The sequence below is a fragment of the Aptenodytes forsteri genome, unplaced genomic scaffold, assembly GCF_000699145.1.
Source record: "Aptenodytes forsteri isolate BGI_AS27 unplaced genomic scaffold, ASM69914v1 Scaffold234, whole genome shotgun sequence".
Lineage (NCBI taxonomy): Eukaryota > Metazoa > Chordata > Aves > Sphenisciformes > Spheniscidae > Aptenodytes > Aptenodytes forsteri.
In genome coordinates this window covers 207285-230672 of record NW_008794006.1, presented here as the reverse complement: position 1 = coordinate 230672, position 23388 = coordinate 207285, and the positions used below count along the sequence as shown (strand labels likewise).

The window sequence follows — 23388 nt, the reverse complement described above, 5'->3', positions numbered from 1 at the left end:
AAGCTATACTGAAACTTCCCCAGTTCCCCAAAACTCAAGGAAAAAAACTGTGACTAGATGCTGGTTTTGTCAGAACTCAAAGATAACACCCATGTGTTTACCGCTTCTATCCATTGCTATTATTGCTATTAACTGTTCATGTGCAGATGCTACTTGTGAGCCTTTAGTTTCCTGGTCTCTCCAAAATTCTCTTAAAAAGTTGGCCTTATGTTTGTCATGTTTCAGTCCTTGGGTAGTAATACGATTTCAGGCAAACTCATAGTTAGCACCTCAGGCCTTTCAGTATTCTTGGAGGTTTCAGGCTGAGTACTAATTTTTCTGCTTCTGGAAAAATGTGCTCTGGTTCTGTTCACTGATTAACATTTACTTGAACTAGCACTACTGTATAGTAGTACAGCATACAGTGCATTTCACTGTCCTAGTGTCACGTAATGCTAAGACTAAATTAAGTGCATCACCTGTCCTGCTTGCTGAGTGTGAGCACACATTCGAATACCTAATGTAAGCTTGAACTTGACTGGCAAAGATTTCTCAAGGAGGATTTTCCTCCACTGATGACCTATGTTCTGCTTTGTGTGAAGACTTTGCAGCTGCAGACTCTGCACATTTAAGTTTCTTGAGCTGTGTCTGGGAATACTCAGATATATCATGCCTGGGTGTCTCAGGAAGCGTGTGCTAAGCCTTCACACCATTTACTGGGCACTTGTATACAGTAAGTATGCATCTCTTATACACCTTCCATGAATGTTGTCCTAACAACAAAAAAAATCACTCTACAAATAGCTGACCAAACATCCCCATGAATGTGGCCCTAACAATAATGAAATAATTCTGGAAATAACTTTTATCAACATCGTTGGGCTTCATGGTAGCATGTTGTTGGGTTAGATACATTAGATACATTGTACCAGATCTTGTTTATGTGTCCCTAAATGTTGCTAGAGGAGCCTCAGCAACCCATGAGTGGTCCTAGAAGGGAAACCTATCTGGAGTGCTCAGGCCATTCTCACTTCTGTGTCATACTGACTAAAGGACACAGGCTATTAAGTCCTCATTAAGTATTTAGTGCTTTTGATTGGCAATGACAAACTGATTTTTGGACTTTCTTTTTATGCTTCATAGGAAGTGGATGCTACTTTGGAGGTCTTGTTTTATGTCACTCCTCAAATCTTTGCTAAAATTCCTGAAATTTAAAATTCTTTTGTTTCCTTAAGTCTTGTTTTTATGGCTTTGGTCTTATCTCTACATCAGTTTGCTATTCCTTTTCGTTTGAATGAACTAACACACATAGTGTTCTGTAGCAATTAATACTTACTTTCCTTTTAATCTTTGTTCTACTGTCTTTTATGTTTCTCATGCATGCTTCCATATATGCTTACCAATTTTAAGATTTCTGTTACAAATCTGGATATGAGTACCCTATCTTTGGCCACTTACGGAGATTCAGAGTCAATCTCCTATTGTGCTCAAGGTAACCTTTTGCTATTGTGAAGGCTTAGATACTGTGCTTAATTCCCTTAAGTTGTACTGGATGACTGAAAATTGGCTATCAGATCCATCATCCTGGCAGTCCATGGGAATTGTTTATTTCTGTGGTGTAAAATCCTTTGCCTCTTTGACAGGGAGGGAGAGTATCTGCTTTGTTTTCCTCACATGCGATAGGACAACTTGTCTCATTTTAAAATAAGAATCGGTGTTGGATGTTCTCATCTTGTCGGGGGCACAACCAGTGTTTCCACAAATGTAAGCTCTCAAAAGCTGCTGGTTCTTTGACCTGTCAATCTTCATCGAACAAGCACCCTTAGTTTGTTGGAGAATTTGAGCCACATTCTGCTTTTTTTGCTTGCTTTGGGTTTTTTTTTTTTTGCTTATCAATTCTCTTCTGGAGTCCAATTACTCTGCTTTTGTCACTGTGTGGAATACCTTCACCTTGAACAGCTGAGTCCTGAACTGTTGTCCAAGGTTACTCGGTACAGCAGTTCTCAAAGCACTCAAGTTATTGCTAAGTAGCACTTCTTTTTTGACCTGCTCCTCAAAATATAGGAACAAGAATTACAAATATATGCTAAGATTGCCTGAACCTGGAGATAATAGATTCCTTATTTTTTCACAATGCATCTTGATAATACGTCCATATGTTTGTGCAATGTAAATGGACATTCTACAAATATTTTAGAATTTAATTCTATAACAAAATCTTTCTTTAATGGAAGAGAGAATCTTGTAAGATGCATCCCATACAATACTGCATTTCTACTGGTGTACAGTGGGAATGTCCACCAGTTACAATTGGTATTGATCATATTGCTGCTGCATTCTTGGCTTTATAAGGAAAGAAATGCTGGGAAACATCATGATTTTTGTGTAAGAAAAACCATCTGATTCATAAGATTGTTGCATTCTCACTACTTAACATCCTGAATCAGAGAGATGACACTGGCTCTTGGTTTTTTTCCCCCCTTGTAGATAATCTGTGGAGTACCTATTCAGAAAAAGGATCAATAGTTGAGAAAAAAGATCAGCCATCAGTTGCTGGATCAGAAGAGATAAAAATGGGTGGACTCCCTTATGTTTTTACAGACATCATGACCTACTTCACAATGCTTGTAGGGATTTATTTCCCATCTGTGACAGGTAGATACAGTTATTTTTCTTGAGTGAGGATGTGTACTTATAGCTGAAAAAAGATTTTCTTGTGTGTGTGTGAATGTTTATTGATGACACATATATTGCTAGTCTGTGTGTCCAAGTTTTATGTACCTAAAACTTTCTGGTGCTAGAGAGACATAGCTGGCAGCTGGTTATTTTAGGGGGTTATAGGACTTAAACAAGAAATCAGCTTAAGTGCTATTTTCTATGTCTGGAAAGAAAACAAAAGCTTCGCGTGTTACTAAATGCTTATTCAAAATAAGATGCATGCCTTTATAATATTTTTAATCTTCAAATGCATGAGAGAACAGTTGAGTATTAAGATGATTGTTTCAGGTATTCAAGCCGTGAACCGCCTGTGACTTGTTTAAATGTCCAATATTTTTTGCAACTGTAACTAGTAGAGACATTTTTTGTCAATCTTAAAGGTTAGATTAGTTGTATATCATTTTCCTCAGATCACATTTGACTGAAATAACCAGAGACATTTTTCTTCAAAAGTCCTAGCTCAAGCAATTGTAATATCAAGTAACAAAACAGAACTCTGATCGAAGTTGCAGCACTGTTTGCTAGTAGAATACCGGGCGGAGGTGTCCCTTCGTATTCTTGGCCTCCACTGTTCCCATTTCTCTACTTCAGGCTCTTTTATCAACATCTCATCATATCTGAGCCTGTGGTTAGGGTTTCATTGCATGGAGTCTGACAATGCTTTTGCACTGGAACATCTTGACATTAACTTCCATGTTTTTGCCTCCAACAGTGGTCAGTGCAATTCTAGGAAAGATGGCAGAATTAGTCAGTTATTGTATGATTTTTTCCCTCCTGTCACAGTATGTGCTAGAAAACACTTTTGTTATCTTGTTAGATTCAAACAGGGATATGTACATGTGACTTCCTAACCATTCTTCTTGTACTTACTGCCTGATCCTTTCTTTTTTGTTTCTATATTTTTATTATTTAGTTTATGGATTTGCTTGCATATCTTATCATGCACGGTCTGTTTAGCAGAAAGTTAGTGCATTTGGTCACACTGGCTGAAATTGCTAAATCTCTATTGGTTTATAACATCCATCCCCAATATTTTGCTACTTATGTATATTTCCCCATTTTAAAAATGATTCTGAAGTTATATTTGAAAAAAATTTTTCATTTTTTTTACCTGTCTCTTTCCTGAGCTGTCTGGAATTTGTTCAGTCAACAATGGATGGTAACACAAATTTCTGAATAAAATGGTGGTATAAATTGAGGATTTGTGCAGGATTATAATACATTACTGTAGCCTGCTCCATTGATAATGATGTGTTAAATCAGGCTTAAAGTTAAATGTTCCTATTCTATTAGTTATTTACATGGAGTTAGTATTAATTATTTTTGACATATAAATTTGGTCTCTTTTTAATTTATTATGGCAGGTTCAAACAGATCTGGAGATCTTAAGGATGCTCAGAAGTCTATTCCTACTGGAACAATTTTGGCTATTTCAACTACGTCTTTTATTTGTATCCTTTATGCTGTGACTTTTTTTTTCTAGTGCGCATTCTGTAGGTATAAGAGTATAGTTTCTTCATTGAAAAGTCATTAGAGTTGCCTGAGTATAAAATGAATGAAATCTAAACTGAAAAGAAATATTTTATATTTGTCTAAAATATAAATATTTATAAACATTATTTAAAATATCTCAAATTTTATTTGTATATACAAATGTTCTGTTGCATGATATATGAACTGGCTACTTCCAATACTTCACAAATCAACTGTGCATCAAATGCAGTTGTAGAGAACATAAACTAAAAAGTTGTAGCAGGAAGAATTAAAAAGACCAACCACAAAACAACCAGAACAAACAAACCAACAACAAAAAAAAACCCAATTCATTATCATGGACACTTTCATTTCATCCCTAGGTGAAAAGTGGTGTGTTTTCTCTCACTCTCTCTATAAATGATTATTTATAGTGTAATCTTCCTTCAGTCTCAGTAATAGATCTCTCCTGTATAGTGTTGTTTGGTGCCTGTATAGAAGGTGTGATATTAAGAGATAAGTAAGTTATATTCAACTTCTAATTTTACAGGGAGTATGTATGATCATGGGTTATGTTAATAGGACTTATTAATGGCTCTTCTGGGAAATATTTATGTGATATATTTTTCTTTTGCTTAGACTTTCCCTCCAGTTTTAACCTATCTGTTACACTGAGATGGCTGCAAAAACTGGTCAGGCTATCAGGCTGTAACCCTTCAGGAAGTAGAAGCAGAATCTAAGATAAATGTTTGAAGTAGAACTGTCCTAATAAAATGTTCTTGAGAAAGAAAATCATAGTTAGCATTTGTGGAGCTGATGGGTGGGGGTAAGGGGAGAGTGGTATTACTTTGGGAGAAGTAATATGCTTCTGAGGATCAAAGACAGAAAAATATTTTTGACAGTTATGTGACAAGGAGAGTTCATGAGAGAGACTGCAATGCACCATCAGGCCTATAACTTCCACTGGATGTATGACTATTTTTTTGTTTGAAAAATATCAGTTGTATATCAGGAGTCATGTCAGTTTTCACCCATGTAATTGCCTGAGGATATTTGAGGCACAATGAATCATGAAGATAATAAATGTAATGCAGATAAGCATGAACAGGATCTCCAGATTTTGATAAATTTCTCCCTTAGGAGAAGTTGAGTTGATTAAGATGAATCTGTTGGCAGGCTTCACATTTGTTTCCTTGCTGGTGCCTGGTTCTCTTTTCTACTAAGGCCCAGGTTTGCTTTTGGTGATGAAGGAGTGGCATTGGGGTATTGTTTGGAAGGTGAAGGAGATGATGCTGAGACAACTTATTTCAAAACACAATCTTTTAGTCTAAGTTAAAAGCTGGATTCTAATCAAAGCTAATACAAGAAGCACCAGGGAATCATTTTTACTTTAAAATAGTATTGCTGCATCAGTGAAAATCTGATTTCTTTTTCTTCAAAGTAAATATACAAACCAAATCAGGCTGATGCTTAAAAAACAGTAAATTAATTCTGAATTATAAATTAATGCACAGCCAATATCTATAAACTCACATCTTTGAAAGTAACATATTTGAAATTTACTTGGGGGTGGAATTTTGCCCAATCTGTGAGTGCAGGTGATCTGTCACTAGAGCAGCATGCATTGTAGCAAGAGCATTGAATCCATGTTCTTTCATTTACACTGCTGCCAGTTCTTGTTTGGCTGAAATCCAGTGTAACAGTAAAATGCGTGGATTTTGGTCTGGTTTAAAGACTGTTTTTTGGGTTTTTTTTCATTATGGATTGTCATATCTGCCATGGGAAAAAGTAGGTTGTACATCTTTCAGTGTTTGTCCTTCATCTTTTCAAGTTGTTCCTACCCAGTGTTTAATTAAAACACAGGCATTAGAATTTGAATTGAGAATGAATGTGTAGTTGTATAAATGTCATCATAGAAGCATAACATGTTTTTTTTCTCCTATATCTTTAAAGGGTGTAGTTTCCCCTTTTTCCATCTCCTAAAAATAGTATGTAGCCATGCATCCAAGCTTGGCCATATGTAAGAATTTGAACACTGGCATGTTATATTAACCTGATTACTGTGTTTCTTGACCCTGTTTAAGAGCAGGTCTGAAAAGAGCTAAAGCATTTAATTTTTCTTAGCCTGTAGCCTTTTCTTTTCTCTGGTGTTTGTTTTGAAAAGCCTGAAAACATTGGGGGGAAAAAAATGCTATCACAGTATAGATAGTCTTAAAATTGATTTTGGCTGCTTTCTAACAAAACTAAGAGGAACTACAAGAAGTTTACTTGCTTTTAAAGCAAAAACGTAAGCGTGATGGGGGTAAGAACCTTTTTGTAGTTTACCCAAGATGTCTGTAAATGAACATAATTATAAAAAAAAGCAGTGGCATTGGATGGGACACTCAAGACTGTAATGAAAACACCTTTTCCTGACTTCCACCTGCTTGTTTGCCATAGTCATTTAAAAATTGCATCAGGTAGCATGACAGTCAGAAGGCATGTGGATAACTTGAGATGGTTGTGTCTAGTAGTTTCTCTATTTACTTGTCCATATGTCAGTGTCACTCTATTAAAAGGAAAGGCTAATACTTTGTTTTGCAAATCTCCTGCTTATGCCCCACGGTAGACCTGTATTACTTGTAGAACAGACTTCTGCAATCTAGTTCCTAGCAGTCACAAGGATCTTAAGGATGCATATGTAAATACTTTTGCTATTGCTGTTAATTCTGCAAAGTTTGCCAAGATACCTGATACTTGCTGCATGTCTGCTTAGAGGCAGCACTTATAATGAATCAATTATAATATGTTTTCTTTAAAACAGCAGAATAAAGAGAAATTGTTTGGTTGGGAAATCCTATAGTGCATACTGTGACACGGTGTTTATTGTTGAAAAGTGCTGTTGTCCAAAAAGATTGAAATGTGGGTGTTGAAGCTATTGTAAAAGATATTTTGATGCTTACTGAATTTTTTTCTTTTTTTTGCCTTCCCTAAGGTTTGGAGAAGCAGTTAATGGAAATCTAGTGGTTGGTACACTGGCCTGGCCTTCTCCATGGGTTATTGTGATTGGTTCATTCTTTTCAACATGTGGTGCTGGTCTCCAGAGTCTCACTGGTGCACCCCGTCTGTTGCAGGCCATTGCAAGAGATGGCATTGTACCGTTTATTCAAGTGAGATTTTTTTTTCTTTACAGTACTTCAAATATGGCTTATAGTCTGACAAAAAAAATGAGGTATTATTTCTGCTATTCCTGTAGAACTGTGAGGAAAAGATTTGGAGCTCAGTTCTAATTGTGTACAATAATAGATCAAGCTATTGTAGGACAAAGTTTGAACTTGGATATTTCTGTGCAATGCAATTTAATTCTTTTTGTTCATACACATAAAAGCTAGTGGTTCAAAGCTGAGAATATGAGTCTTCTATAAATGGAAATAAATGAACTAAGAAGCAACTAACAACTGAACTTCTTGACTCCAAGCTGTGTTTACAACTTGTGTTTGTGAACAGAGTTGATTTAATCTCACTATGGAACTGCATGATACTTCTCATATCATAGAGATAAAATTCTAATTTTTATTCATTTTTGTAAGCTAAATTAAGTCAACAAAGATGTAACAATAGAATACTGTCCCATGACTCCGAACATTAAGATTGTTCCGACATCCCTGTGCATGTTTTAAAAATAAATAAATCGGATTTTTCTCAAAGGAAGTAAGTAAGGGAGCTGGCAAACAGAAGAAAAGAGAACTCTTGCTGGAAGATATTTAACAGAATTGCTGGGCTGCATCTGCAAAAACTAGACAACTAGAGTTGAGTTAAAAATAAACAAATAACATTCCAAAAGATGATAATGTCTAGAGAGAAAAGCTGTAATTTCTGTGGTGAAGCTTGGAGTTTGAAAGCTTACCTCAAATTGCCAAGAATAGCCAACAGTTGCACAGTGCAATGATAACCTACGAAGAACAGGTTCAAGTATTAAAAAAAACCAGGATCATGTCCACGTAACTATAGCTTACCTCAAATTGCCAAGAATAGCCAACAGTTGCACAGTGCAATGATAACCTACGAAGAACAGGTTCAAGTATTAAAAAAAACAGGATTATGTCTGTGTAACTATAAATATTTTGGGAACAGAGTTAGGGGACTGTTATCAAATTTAGTATGCAGAAAGAGATTGCAGATAGCACAGACTTTGAAGGTAGCTAGGGCTGAATTTAGGAGAATAGGCTGTTCTGTATGGAGGGAGTTCTGAGGATGATTTGGAGCACTTGTTAGTTTTTATATATCTCTCTGGGAGGTTTATATCATTATTTTGATACCTAAGTTATGTGACCAAACTTATGTTTGAGTATTCCCTACTTTACCCACACTTACCTCTGGAGTCTTGATCAGATGTGTGCTCTAGGTCACTGTCTCACATCTGAGGTTGGTGTGGTATGTTATGTTAAAAATGGGCTATTACTCTTGGTGAATAACTTAAGACTCTTCAGAGATATCTATAATCTATCTTCAATGAGGGCTAGGTATAGAATAACAGCAGCTTGGTTTGGTTCCTGAGTTTGGGGAAAGCCTACAATGAGTCAACACATTGATGTGTGGCTTGAGAAAATTCCTCAGCTAGGATGTGCCTAGGACTATTATGAATGATGGGTTAGCTGGAGAATTTGAGTGGGGTTGGGGGAGAAACATCTGAGGAGGATAGAGATGTGCAGATATGTGGGAATGGGAAAATAAAAGAGGAAAGGACTTGTGTGAAGAGGGGGAAGGGAGCGCACAGGGAGTGGGTTAGAGGAGATGGTTGGAAAAGCTGAGAAGCAAAGCAAAATGGAAGAGGTAATGCTAGTGACTTTGGCAGGGTGGGTTGTCTTTTGTGTGTTGTGGGTTTTTCGTTGTTTGGGTTTTTTTAAGGCAGATCATACTGCTGTTGCCAACTTTTTTTCTCAGTCTTTAATCACTTGGTTCCATTCCACTACTGCTGTTTCCTTGGTCTGTCTGCTAGTGCCTAGTCTCAGTAGGGCTATATCCTTGATATTTTTTTCCCTTAGGTCCTTCTCTTCTTTTGGGCTGGAGGGGAGAATGGTCACTAGAAATGTACACTAGTATTGCTGCTGGGAGCAGGAGCCAGAAGGGTTAATGAATCAAGAAGTAAACAAGTTAAAAAGACAGCAGCTGCTGCTTCTGCAGTCCATCTGCTGCCTGAATGTTCTGCCAGCAGCACTTGCAGCAATGCTACTGGTAGCAGGAAATGCAACTGCTGTGTCTCCAATTCTACCGGTTTGAGCTGCTCTGCACCTACAGTATTGGCAACTTGTTCATTGAGAAAGCTGTATCACCATTCCTTGATTTAGGAGCATCTTTTCTACCATGGTGAAGACAGATTATGAGGATGTGCAAAAATATCAAACATGCTGCTGCTCTATTTCACAGTTGAGAGCAGTGGCGTATTCCCTGACTTGCAAGACCTATATCTGTAACTGGAAGTTTATACACTAAGTGTGCTGGGGTGGGGGTACAGAATCATGATGGAGTTTGACTTGTGAGTGGGAAGGGGTTGTAATGCAATAAATTGTAAATACTGGGTTGTATTGAGAGAGACAAATTAAAAATTTCACTTTTGTCTGAAGTAAAAATTTGGTACTTGGTGAGAGGGTGACAGTATGATTCTGTCTTACCAGGGTTAGATTTGAAAGAAATGAAGAATTGGAAGGAAAAAAATTCGTGGTTTGGGAAGTGAGGGAAAGGGAATCCAGGAGAAGCAAGATATTTGAAGAGGGATTTGAGACTTGAAAAGTGCTTGCAATTTTGGAGTGATATAGCTGCTGCATGGACAATCAAGGAAATGAATGCAAGGAGATTAATATAGGGGCAAGCATATGACATATTTAAGAAAAAAAAACAAAAGACTTGAAACATGAGCAGAAAAAATGGCATTTTAATATAAGGGAAGGAAGATTGATGGATGACAGGAAGCTAAGGGAAAGAAGGCAGTATGGAGAATGAGTGAGGTGAAGAACCTAGACATTTGGAAAGGAAGCCATTGTGGAAAATGGGGAGTGAGGGTTTAGTCTTTATAATTGTATGGAGGAGAATAAATATGGCTGGAACTTCAGGTGAGGCATTTTGCCATCCATCACCAGTACAGATGGATAGAATTCTCCCCAAAGGAAATTACTACATGCAAAATGATTTTTGGTAGGGCTCTGTGCAGGATCATAGGCTTACCTAAGTCCTCTTTAAAGATCAATATTTATGTTCGTAAGTACTGAGTTGATGCCTATTTTGTATGTTACAAAAAATACTGCCCTCAACTATATTAGCTTTTTATAGACTAAGCATAAATCTCTGATGCATGTGGATTTTAAGTTACTTAAGATTATTTCAGCAGCAACTGCAATAGTACTTTAATGTTCTGTAGTCATTGCTTATTTTAGTAAACTTTTTTCATATTGGAAATGTGTGGTTTTTGCAATTTTGTTTGTGGCTTTTTGTAGTATAGATTGCTTCATTTTCCTTTGTAACTAATGACTGTTTTTGGTTTCAGTTAGAGTTAGTTTGTGATCTGCACCATATTTCATAACTGTATAATGAACAGCTTTCCCTAATCTTACTGTTTACTTGAATTGAACTAGGTATTTGGTCATGGAAAAGCAAATGGAGAACCAACTTGGGCTCTGCTTCTCACTGCTGGTATTTGTGAAATAGGAATTTTGATAGCCTCATTGGACAGCGTAGCACCAATTCTTTCAATGTAAGTATGAATATGGTGTTTTGTGTTCTTAGTATTTTATTTTTAAATTAATGAGGTAATTATTTTTCTTTTTGAAATAATACATGCTACACTTTGTCTTCTAACAAGTTATATTCCTATTTGATCCTGGAGATAATATGAAACAACAAAATATTTTGGCTGGAACTAATTTCTAGGCACAAAAAGCTTTTTCCATGACAGAGTTCTTGAATGCTAGTAAAAATACATTCAACTTCTAAAAACCTGGATTTTAAAATAAAAATTCCTGCTATTTGAGCTTAAGTGCATCTAATAGAGGCAGACAAAACAATTTAATGTTTTAGGGTATGAACTGAACTTTATTTTACTGACTTTGTCTTGGAAGTTTATCCCATGTGTTATGGCTTGACCTTGGTAGGCAGCTCAGCCCCACACATCTGCTTGCTCACTCCCCCCCAGTGCAATGGGGGAGAGAATCAGAAAGGCAAAAGTGAGAAAACTCATGGGTTGAGATAAAGACAGTTTTAATAGGTAAGGCAGAAGCTCAGTATTACAAGCAAAGCAAAATAAGGAATTCAATCACTATCAATAGGCAGATATTTAGCCGTTTCCAGGAAAGCAGGGCTTCATCATCTGTAACTGTTACTTGGGAAAACAAACACCATTAAGTCCAAATGTCCCCCCTTCTTCCTCCTTTCCCTGAGCTCTTACTGCTGAGCTTGATGTCATACAGTATTGAATATCCCTTTCATCTGTTGTGGTCAGCTGTGCCAGCTGTGTCCCCTCCACAAGACTACTTGCTGGTGGGGCAGCAAGAAAAACAGAGAAGGCCTTGATGCTGTGTAAGCACCGCTCAGCAACAGCTAAAACATCCCTGTCTTATCAACATTGTTTTGGTTACAAATCCAGAACATAGCATCATATGAGCTACTATGAAGAAAATTAATTCTATCCCAGCCAAAACCAGTACACCATGATTGTCAGTTGCTTGCTACGTTTTCTCTGAAATCTTTGTTTGAGGCTCTATATTATGCTAATACCATGTTTTGAGGCCTAATATTCTGCAAGTATTAATTCAATCTGTGTCGTGTTCTGTTGGCCACTGAACAGTGTACAAGTTCCTACCCTTTTTTGGGTTGTGTTCAGCTTTTTAATGCAAATCTATCTAGTTAATTTCCTATCGGAAAATGATCTTTTTTTTTTCTTAACAGGTTTTTCCTTATGTGCTATATGTTTGTAAATCTGGCTTGTGCAGTTCAGACGCTTTTACGGACTCCCAACTGGAGGCCTCGTTTCAAGTATTACCATTGGTAGGGAATATTCCTTTATTCAGAAGAGTTAAAACTAATTATGCAGCCCTAAATTGTTGATTTTCTTGCAATAATAAAACAAAATGTCCTTTCTGACTTAAATGAGTTAGAGTATGCAGTACATGAATCATCTTATAACAGCAATGTTTGTTTTCATGTGTTTGGAATAGAGCTAGTAATAGCTGTGATCGCAAAAACAGGTGGCTAATGTAGGGGGTTTGGGAAGGGGCTACAGGGTGACATTTCATGTTGCTTATAAGCCGAGAGATCTCTGAATATGTGAGAATGAAGATGAAAAAAAAAAAATCTGTCTTTTATATATAGATAAGGAGAACTGATAAAAATGTTACGGAAGGCTGATACAATTTTCATTTTAGTTATGCAAAAAAATACACAAAACCAAAACTTGTAAAGGAAAAAAATCTCATTTAATATACATCAGTTCGCTCTTTAACAATCACTGTTTTTAAAATATGTCATGCTTTGGACATTGCATTTGATAACTGAAGTAGACAAGTGGATACTTGATAAAGTCAGTAAAGGTCAATTATACATAAAGTGTGGGTGGTATTTTTTTAGTTTAGATTTTTTTAATGGCTTAAGAGTTCAAACATTTCAAACAGATTGGGGGACTTTTTGATTTTTTTTTTTTTAACCAAATGTGAAAAATACATATGTATTTAATTAACAGTAACTCTATTGAGAAATTTTAGTGTTGAAATGCCTTGAAGACTAGAGCCTTTAGTGATTCTAGGATGTAAGAGTTGCTTATTATTTTTCCTTTTAAAGAATTGAGTGGAAATGAAATGTCACGGGTTTAGCCCTGAAAAATCTTTTTGAATATGCTCAGTAAGCACTTACTAGTTTGGCACCTAAACCTCCAAATACATCAGTGCCTGTCTCCCAGTCTATCACTGCAAACACCTAGTGGTATTTGCAACATCAAGAAGGAAAATGGGGGATTGCTGTCTTTTTGGTTTTTTTTTTTTTTTTTTTTTTTGTTCCACCTCCCCTGAATAATCTGATCATGGAAGATGTATAGTAGGAGGTACAAAGTAGCTTAAAAGCTAAGGCAGGTGGGTAAGATGGGCAGCAAGAAGTAAGGGATGGACCATGGGGAAGAAGAAAAGCAAAGGGTTGTGACATGGTAACAGCAGAGTTTGTAACCATTTGGCAACAATTCTTTTTTATATTTTCCCCAGAGAGATCAGTGAGCCAACTGACTCACTGTGTGACTACATAATCACTTCTAGCCAAAGCAGGTGTCAGGTTGCTTGGCCGAAATTGGGATGGGACTTTATTTTTTGAGTGAAAGTAGAGTCTTAGGTTGGCTAAGTCAAGCGTGAATAAGCAGCTGTTATTCTTTTAGACAAACTACATTTAGATTGATGTCCTCAGAACTGGTAGAAAGCATTTCTTCGGTTTAAAACTGGATGCGTTTGGACTCAATACTTGTATTGCTGAAGAAGCAAACTGAAGGTACCAAATATAAAAGGTCTGCCGACCTCTTTATCAGTACAGTGAAAGCTTGCTCTAATTTGGAAATCAGGTGAAAAGAAATCTGGGGTGTCATATGTGACTAAAAGTATTCACAAAACTGTCCAGTTCTGAGCTGACTTACATCTATCTTGAATAATAGTGTGGGCAAACCAGGCATATGAACTCTAATCTAGAAATGCTTCTGTAATTTTTTCAGCTCAGTTATTCTTTCTTTATAACCTTTGAAAGATTGTTTTTCTGTATTCTCTTCTACTGTCCTGTCGTCTTGCCTAAGAGACAGGCCACAACAGAAGTGGAGAATATAATTGAGTCAAATTTAATTTAAACTAATCAACTATATTTGATGGAATTAACATAATGTTGTTTAGTACCATTTGAGAATTTTTTTAGCTTAAATTCAAATCAACAATGAGTAAGTGATAGCAATGTGTTTTGAAACTGACCTTACTTGGAGGTACTGATAGAGTTTCAGAACAGACAAATGTAGTAAATCTATTGTTATATCTAGTTCAATTGCATTATTTATGTCACACAAAGGTTCAGAATGTAATTTTTTTTTATAAACTAAAATTGGGATGATGTATTTTTATTTGTATAGTAGCTATGAAATGGCCTTTGAAGAAGAAAGGCCTTTCTGGAAGTTAACTTAAATAAGAAATTGACTTTGTAGAACGTTTGCATGCCTATTTAAAAAAATGGAAAAAAATGGTTTCTTTTAGGACTCTCTCATTCCTGGGGATGAGTTTATGTCTTGCCTTGATGTTCATTTGCTCTTGGTACTATGCTTTGATTGCCATGCTAATCGCAGGATGTATATACAAATACATAGAATATAGAGGGTAAGACCATATATCTTATTTATTCTATATTTAATATCTTTAACATTCAGCAAAAAGCACTTTTGTATAAAATAGATACAACTGAAGTAATAGAATTAAGAATATTCCTTGAAACAAGGTAAGATCCCATCTCTGTTAAAGGTTTTAATTTTTCAGGTTCTAATTTCTCTGGAACCTCTGTTCCAAACTTCTTGACAGCCAGAACTAATCAAAATAAGAACCAATAAGGCTGGGAAATTTTCATTTGAGCAGAGATTATGGTGTAAAGTTTTGGTACTTCAGGAACATCACCTTTTAATGTCAAGCAGCAACTATTACAAAACCATTACCTTATTATTAACTTGTGCTAAAGCCCCAAAACTCTACTCTCTTGTGTGGACTTTAACACTGTTTAGAATGAATCATACTGAACAATCCAAAGCACCCACTGAAAATTATCTGTTTTCTGAAGGCTTAGATAATCTTTAAATTGCAACTTACATTTGCATTGTATGCACTTGACAAGGGACACATGCGGGGCCACACCTTTAAGAAATGCTGTGCAAGTAGGAGACTTAAAGAGCATGCTGAGTTTAAACAAAAACAAAACAAAAACAAAAAAACACACACACACCCCCCCAACTAAACAACATATCCAAACACTAAAGGTGATTATGATAAGTAATGTGTGTGCTTTCCCTTTCTAAGGAAAGGTACCCAATGCTGAAAGATTCTAGTCAAGAAAAATAGTAAGATCTTGGAGCAGGAAATAGAAGCAAGGCCAGTTGTTTTGATGAGTGATTAAGCACAGGTCTTAAGTGGATCAGCTGGTATAAACTGCTCCACCTTGTGGGTTCTCCATCCTTTAATATCTCCATTTCCAGATTAGATGCCTTCCTGGACTGTAAGAGCTCCATTTACTGGGTTAATTATAAGGAAATTAATTTGCCTATTTTAGCCAGGAAGTCAGATCAGATGATAACAGTTCTGCTTGTATGTGTGTATGTAGGTATGCACATACATAAAACTATATGTACATCCAAATTCTTATACAGACTATACAAATGTTGGCACATAGCCAGCACACCTACCCTGTAGAAAGAGACTCTTTTTTGCAGAAACTTAACTTCTCTTCTCCCTGCCTTTACAAACGCAGGGGCTAATTTGGCAGTGGGGAGAAACTCGCACTGAAATGTCCTAAAAACTGGTGTCTGGAGAAAATCTCAGGTTTTATTTGAATTTTTGGATAACTAGGTAAAAGAAACTTACCCTAACAGCACAATCATGTATGTGTTAATTGCCATGTTGTTCCTTAATAGCTTTTGAAGTCAGTTTGGCTTATTTCATCTAAATTTCGAAAGAAGGCTAGAGGTAACAAAGTTCAGTGAGAATTCATGAATAAGAGGGAGGGAGGGCAAGGGAGATGGACCCCTTGCCGTAGTAGAATCCCCACAAAGGAGAACAATGTGTTAGCCTAGCAGTTCGTTCTTACTTGGTTGGCCACCTGGCGTATAGCATGGCTTTGTATTGGGAGAAAGAGGAGTGGAAAATGTAGGGAGATTGAAAGTGGTCGGGAGGGTGGATAAAGCTTTTTAGGCTCATCTGGGAGAGAAGCTGGGAAGGAAAGGAAGTGGAGAAAGCTATAGTGGTGGTGTTGGGGGGGAAGATATAACACACTAATCCATACAAAATCAAGTTTCACTTATTCATTCTGCTGCTTTAAAACAATTCCTTTTAAGTAGCCCTCACTCATTCTAGTGCTTAAAAGCAACTTAAGTAGCTAACGTGATTACAGAAAAGCTTTTGAAGTATGACTAAAATAGACCATAACAAATATTAATAAATACTTAATAAATGGTTCTCTTGAAGGGACCTGGGAGTGCTTCATCTTGGTTAGTCTTCATTCTTGATTTAAATATGCAAGATGAGTGTTTTTTCATGCATTCATGCAAAAAGAGTTCATTTTTTTTATGCCTGTTATCCCTCATGTGAGAAAATGTACTTAATTTGTATAAATAAATGGGACCCTGTTAATTGAATCTCTTCTGCACCCTCAAGAGCGGAAAAAGAATGGGGTGATGGAATCCGAGGACTGTCTCTGAATGCAGCTCGCTATGCTTTGCTTCGTGTTGAAGACGGTCCTCCTCACACCAAGAACTGGAGGTAAGTCCTATGCTTTCCAAGGTCACATAATTCTTGAAATGTGTAAACCTATTGGGAATATTACTGGTAAAGCTAGTGGCCAAAGTGAAATTCACCATTAAAATAATGTTTTAACTTGGGCATGGCAACGATGTCAATGCAATAGTATTATTTTACTGCAATAGAATGAGACTTATGGTCAGCACGTAATCAACTTTCTTGGGAATATGGGCAAACTAACTCAAGTTAAATCCACGTGGTGTTGACATAGTTTTCCAAAGTGCAGAAGAATTTTAATGTTTGATTATTTATAGATTTTCAGATTCAAAGGAACAGTTATCATTGAGTCCCACTGTCTCTGTAAGAAGAAATGCTGCAATTCCATAAGATTTTTTTTGCTTATATATATATATGATCCCTCTGATGTACATTGTATAAATACACAGAGGATCCATTATTTGTTGAAATTCATTTTTTGTGGCAATCTTTTTTATATAGCTTTATTTAATAGTAACACTTTCTAAATTGCTTAGCTATCATTAAAACAAAATCTCATGTTTGCTGTCCATTTGTATGTAATGGGGTTAGGTGTCCATTACTATTTTTGCAATGTATTCTTTTTACTTGTTAAACTACCAATTTTCTCAAAGCCAACACAAAAAATTAGGAAGCATTTAAAAACAAAAGAATGTTTGTTTGCACATTGTCACTTCTCATGCATGTAATGCAAATCAGAAGAACTCTGATCAGTGGAACGCACAAAAATTGTCACTAACGGTGATACTATCGCAGAGCAGTGACTATAATTAAAGTATCCCTGGGTGCATGCACATGCAATGTTCTGTTGCCCTTCAGTGTAATGGCATCACTTTACCATTTGTCATGGGACTGACGCACATAGACAGTTACTATGGAATACATGAGCCACTGTCTTTATTTGTGTCTGAACATGGCATCTCAGAGGCACCAATGTAATGTAGCGGTGACTAAGAGCATTCCTGTTAAATGTCTGACATCGCTTCAGTTTCAGATGAGTTATCCTTCTGTTGTGTCAACGTAATTGCTAGAACTGGACCTTCTTGTTACATCTTACACTGCGCTGGTTTTGAGGCAGGAAGTACACTCCGACTCTTCATCGTTCTTTTGAATTTGTAGTAATGACAGAAAAAATGTAATGTAGCGGTGACTAAGAGCATTCCTGTTAAATGTCTGACATCGCTTCAGTTTCAGATGAGTTATCCTTCTGTTGTGTCAACGTAATTGCTAGAACTGGACCTTCTTGTTACATCTTACACTGCGCTGGTTTTGAGGCAGGAAGTACACTCCGACTCTTCATCGTTCTTTTGAATTTGTAGTAATGACAGAAAAATTATAAAATGCTGGTTTGGGAAAAGTAAGCGGATTGGATATTGATTAAAGGAAACAGAATGCATCCTCCTCAAGTATGCAGCTGAAACTGAACTTGGGGTGCTATCAGTGCGGTTAAGGGTGTGGCTGTCCTTTTGGGAGGGCCTATGAGGGAGAGGGAATGGGTCAACAAGAACGTCGTGAAAGTCCAGAAGGACAAGTGCAAAGTCCAGTACCTGGGACAGGCTTGTCCAGTGCAATGGTACAAGGCTGGGAACCTGCTCTGGTGAGAAGGACCTGTGGTTCCCAGTAGATAGTAAGCCAGCAGTGCGCCTTGGCAGTGACACGCTGGACTGCATCAACAGGAGCATAGCTAGTATATTGAGAAGTATATTGGGAAATAATATTCCTCTTTGCTCAGCACTCATTACAATACATCTAGACTATTTCATCCAGTTTTAGGCACCCTAATGTAGGAAAGACATCGCTAAGCTGGAGTGAGTTCAGCAGAGGACCACCGAGATGATGGTTGGGGCACAGGAGCATATCTCCTGTGGGGAGAGGCTGAGGGAGCTGTGCTTATTCAGCTTGGAGGAGGCTTAAGGGGAGTCTAAAAGCTGATGTAACTAACTAGTAAACATCCAATACCTAAAAGAAGGTTACTGAGAAGATGGAGTCAGACTCCTTACAGCAGTATATGGTAGGAGAACGAGAGAACATGATAGAATGGAGAAAGAAAAAATAAAAATTGAGATGACGATAGTCAAGCATCGAAGAGGTTACCCAGAGGTGATAATACCTCTGTCTCTGGAGGTTTTCAAAATCCGGCTGGACGGAGATGTAACAATCTGGTGTGCATTCAATGTTTAACCACTTTAAGCAGCAGGTTGCACTAGATGACCTTGGAAGGGTGATAATTTTGATTCAATAATTTCTCGGTAAAACTATTCTTTAAGGTAGCGTTTCAGAATGATGGTATGGCGGCTCATGTAGGTATTGTGTACCTGAAGTGATGTTGCTATTGCAAACTATGACTTCCTTGCTTGACAGTTGAATGTTTTGCATTGAATTGAGCACTTAATGTGCATTTTATTAATTGGTAATTTTAATTTTCCAGTTCTTTCTTGCTTTTCTATATATATGTGCGTGTGTGTTTAACTTTTTTTTTTGGCAGACCTCAACTTTTGGTCCTGTTAAACCTGGACAGTGAGCAGTTGGTGAAACATCCTAGATTGCTTTCTTTCACCTCTCAGTTGAAGGCTGGTAAAGGACTGACTATCGTGGGCTCTGTGCTTCAGGGAATCTTCTTGGATAAATGCACAGAAACTCAGAAAGCTGAGGAGGTATGTAAAAGACAGCTTACAAACACTTGTAACTTCCATTCGTATTTAAATGTCGAAGCTGGATAACTCATATCTTGAATTTGAACAGACTGTTGTAAAGCGTTGAATAAAACATCAATTTTTTTTACTATCAGCACAATGAATGATGATATATTAAAGAATAGGTTGGTGTGTGTAGCAAAATGTTTTATAAAATTTCCCAATAGGATGAGACAATGCTGATACTTCCTAGACTTCTATTTTCTTTACTATTGAGAGCCCCGGGCTCACAATCAAATTACAGTCTTGAAAAAACCAAGTGATAGATTTCTAACAAATTACCTTATAAAGAAAACAGATTTATGTAACAAAAAGCTTAACATTTGTCTAACAAATGCAGATGTGTTTGGCATAATTTCATCCTCTGGAGGTATACATGATATTATTTTCTACATTGTCCTAGAAATACATAGCAGAGCTAGGACTAGGAGCAGTCTTGCTGGAATCCTACTCTGTTGCTTACCTGTAAACAGCATCCTTCTTGAGATCCTTTTACTTTTTCTCTTCTTTTTTTTCCTTTCTTATTTATCCTGTATCTCCAGAGAAGGTAGGATGAGGTAGGAAGAAACAGTAAGTTGTCACATAATTTAAGATGACATCTAACTGTGCTTACAAACACAACTGAATTTAATTTGAATGTTTCTCTTTTTTTTTTTTTTTTTTCCCCCCTGACAACTTGTCAGTATTTGACTGTGCTACCCGATTGGAAATACGTAGACATTTTTGTGGGAAGCCCTTGAAAACACCTGAACTTAGTTTTAAATTGTCCCCTGAAGGAAAAAGGGAAGGTAATATATTGACTGAGCTTCTGAAGATCCATTGTTCATACGGCTTGGACTTTCAATGCAAAGCAAGTTTCCCTTTTTGTTCAGTCTTAATCAACTTGTGTACTTCTCTGTTTAATCCAGTATTGGGGTAACTCGGTATAGATAATTATATTTGCCTACCTACGCAAACTCTCCTACTCCTAACTTTATAGAGCGGGGAAACTTTTTTAGAAAATACCATGTTTCATGTATTTTATTGGACGCTATTGGAAAATCTATTGCCTTTAGAAAACCACTATAAAGTCTACTCCAGAAGTAGGCTTTGGTTGCCATTACATCTTCCAGAACGGGTTAATATCTTCAGTGTTGTTGAAAAGAGTATCAGTTAAAATGGCTACTACTCTGATCCAAGTCATCTTCAAGGCTGTGTAAAAATGCCTGTGACTTATTCAGACCTGGTATCCCTCAAATAGATGAGCATTTGAGATGTTGAAATGGACTTAACAAAGCTAACTGCCCTTTTTCTCCCAGCTTTCTTTCTTTCTTTCTTTCTTTCTCCCTCCCTCTTGGTATTCAGACTTGTCCCTAGTGGTTTTTAAAATAACAAAGTGTGAAGCCAGATGGCCTAGCTGATATCACATGAAAAGGCTCCAAGAGGAGCAATTAGCTTGAAAATGTGGTGGGAAAAGCCTAGCAATGATATATTGTGAAAGTAATTGTTATTAAGCTGTTATTATCAACATGTGTGAGTAGAAAAAAAGACCAAGAATACAGTCAGGCCCCTGAAATAAAACAAAGGAAACCTTTGAACAGAAACTGTTTACCCGTGAGGATTTGAAATGTTACCTATAGTTAGCTTAACTTGAAGTCAACTACATTTTTGAGAGATGGATCAGGAGTGAATTTAAGGGAGACCTAGTGCCCGGGTTCTCTAGAAAGTCAGAGCTGGTGGTAAGATTGAGGAAACTGTTGCTTTCAAAATGGAAATGAAGATGAATTGTAAAAGTTTGAGTGTCTGGAGGCCTCACTGGTTTTGCAAAATTTCAACTAGAAAATGTTTCTAGAAGATTTGTAGGAAATCAAGATTTCTCCTGTCTGTCTTTTAAAAAGAGAAAAGCATCCATTTAAACTGATAGGCCCTTGCAGATATTGTTTGCACAGACTGACTTCTTAGCTCTGCTACCGATTTCTCTGAAGACTTTTTTTTTCTCTACTAAACAGACTTTCTGATGTGAAGCCACACTGAGCCAGTGCCAGGCATTCTGTGATCAAATCTGTTCCTGATCGTTTCTGATAGGAGTGCTGGTGCTTCCAAAATTCCAAATTTTGATGTGCTGGTTCTTCCTTCTGTGAAACCATGCTGATCTCCCACACAAGTCATTGATAATGATGGGATTTCTAAAGTCGTGCCATCAAAACATAGTAAATGCCAAAGCTGATGTTCCCTAGTCAACCTTGATACCATTTTGAATGCTACTTTTAAACTACTTGGTTATGTGTCTGTATGTTTGTCAGAGTTTAAATGAAGGGGAGCCATGCTGAACTTAAAGGGGTGTTGGGAGATCTAATCTAGTCAGTTTATCTTGTCATTATTCAGCCAGTGATTCCAATTGTCTCCTGCACGCTATTTTTCAACGTTGGGAGCCGATAAAGAATCAGCCTCTTAACATCAAAGTTGTTTAAGGAGCTTTGGCGGCCTCTTCTTCTGAAGTCCTTGGCATCACGTTTTTCCAACCCTTCCAATTCCAAAAGAAAGGACTCGTCATTCCAAACATACGGTGCTTTGTCAGCCAGCAGTTTTGACTTTACCCGAAGCAATGTGACTTTATTTATCTTTGTCAATGTGGTTTTACTCATATCTTGTTCGTTCCTCTTTGGAAATAAAAGGCTGAATAATTGAAGTAATGAGAAACCTGTGTGTGGTGTCTTTTGGGGAGGTGGGTTGTTTTGGGTTTTAGGTGTCATAGAATCATGTTCACTCTTTTGGAATCAGCGGTTTCTTGATGTTGGTTGTACGTTATAGCTAACATTTTGGTCTTATTTAGTGCTGTTACTCCTTATGGTGTTTATTACCAGTGTTGATGACTGTATTTCCTCGTGTGTAATCTTCCTTTTGCAGAACGTTAAGGCCTTAATGGGAGTAGAAAAGACTAAAGGATTTTGCCAGATTGTGGTGTCTCCTAATTTCAGAGATGGAATATCCTATTTGATTCAGTCAGCTGGTCTAGGAGGGATGAAGCACAACACAGTCCTGATGGCATGGCCACAGTCGTGGAAGCAGACAGAAAATCGTTTCTCATGGAAGAATTTTGTCGGTATGTGCTTATTGACATTCTCCTATGCATTTGTAATACAACTATGCATGTATTTGTCATCACATGAGGAAACGCGATGCTGAACATCCAGTGGACAATTGACTATTTCCCCACATCTGATTTCATGTGGAGTGGGTTTTCTCAGCCCTCAGTCTCTTCAACCATGGCTTTTCTTGTTCTTCTCCAAAGCAGGTTAGTCATTAAATGCAGGATGTTCCTCTTTTGCCTCAGCAGAATCTGGGAGGATTTAAGCTTTTGATTTTAAAACAAAAACAAAAGCTGTGAATGAAGACTAGAAGTTCTCGATCAAATGTCTTGCTTTCCCTTGCAGACACTGTACGAGAAACAACAGCAGCTCAGCAAGCACTGTTGGTGGCTAAAAACATTGACTTATTTCCGACAAATCAAGAACGTTTTACTGAAGGAAACATAGATGTGTGGTGGATTGTTCATGATGGTGGTATGCTGATGTTACTGCCTTTTCTCCTTCGGCAGCACAAGGCAAGGACAATAGAAAATGGCTGGGATTTCATTTTCTAGCAATGAATAGTTCTAAGGGTTTCTAATGAAATACTCTTTCACCTTGATAGAGTTATGCATGGGGAGGTTTACACGGCACCGGGCCTGCTGGCGGCAGATGGAGTCCAGCTGTCTCACAGGGGGAAAAGGATCATGGCTCATGAATTGGCGGGGCTCACTGAGAGGGCTTTAAACTAGGTTCGAAGGGGGAAGGGGATAAAACCAGGCTCACTAGAGATGAGCCTAGGGGTGGCGTGCCGATGCCAGGGGTGAAATCGATAGCCCAGCTCAAGTGCATCTACACCAATGCACGCAGCATGGGCGGCAAACAGGAGGAGCTGGAAGCCATTGTGCAGCGGGAGAGATACGACTTAGTCGCCATCACAGAAACATGGTGGGGTGACTCTCATGA

The 23388-nt window shown here is 37.4% G+C and overlaps 1 protein-coding gene across 2 annotated transcripts in view; it reads left to right on the top strand.

Moving 5' to 3' along the window:
- SLC12A7 (solute carrier family 12 member 7) overlaps positions 1 to 23388 on the top strand; it is a 71876-nt gene that overhangs the window by 33333 nt on the left and 15155 nt on the right. For both annotated transcript variants that reach the window (XM_019474756.1, XM_009289784.2), the window contains exons 9-19: positions 2467 to 2635; positions 4051 to 4148; positions 4633 to 4690; positions 7145 to 7319; positions 10779 to 10897; positions 12088 to 12186; positions 14406 to 14525; positions 16563 to 16667; positions 19168 to 19336; positions 22262 to 22457; positions 22789 to 22958. In XM_019474756.1, the coding sequence (XP_019330301.1) occupies positions 2467 to 2635; positions 4051 to 4148; positions 4633 to 4690; positions 7145 to 7319; positions 10779 to 10897; positions 12088 to 12186; positions 14406 to 14525; positions 16563 to 16667; positions 19168 to 19336; positions 22262 to 22457; positions 22789 to 22958 (1478 nt within the window). The remainder of the gene's footprint in view (positions 1 to 2466; positions 2636 to 4050; positions 4149 to 4632; positions 4691 to 7144; positions 7320 to 10778; positions 10898 to 12087; positions 12187 to 14405; positions 14526 to 16562; positions 16668 to 19167; positions 19337 to 22261; positions 22458 to 22788; positions 22959 to 23388) is intronic.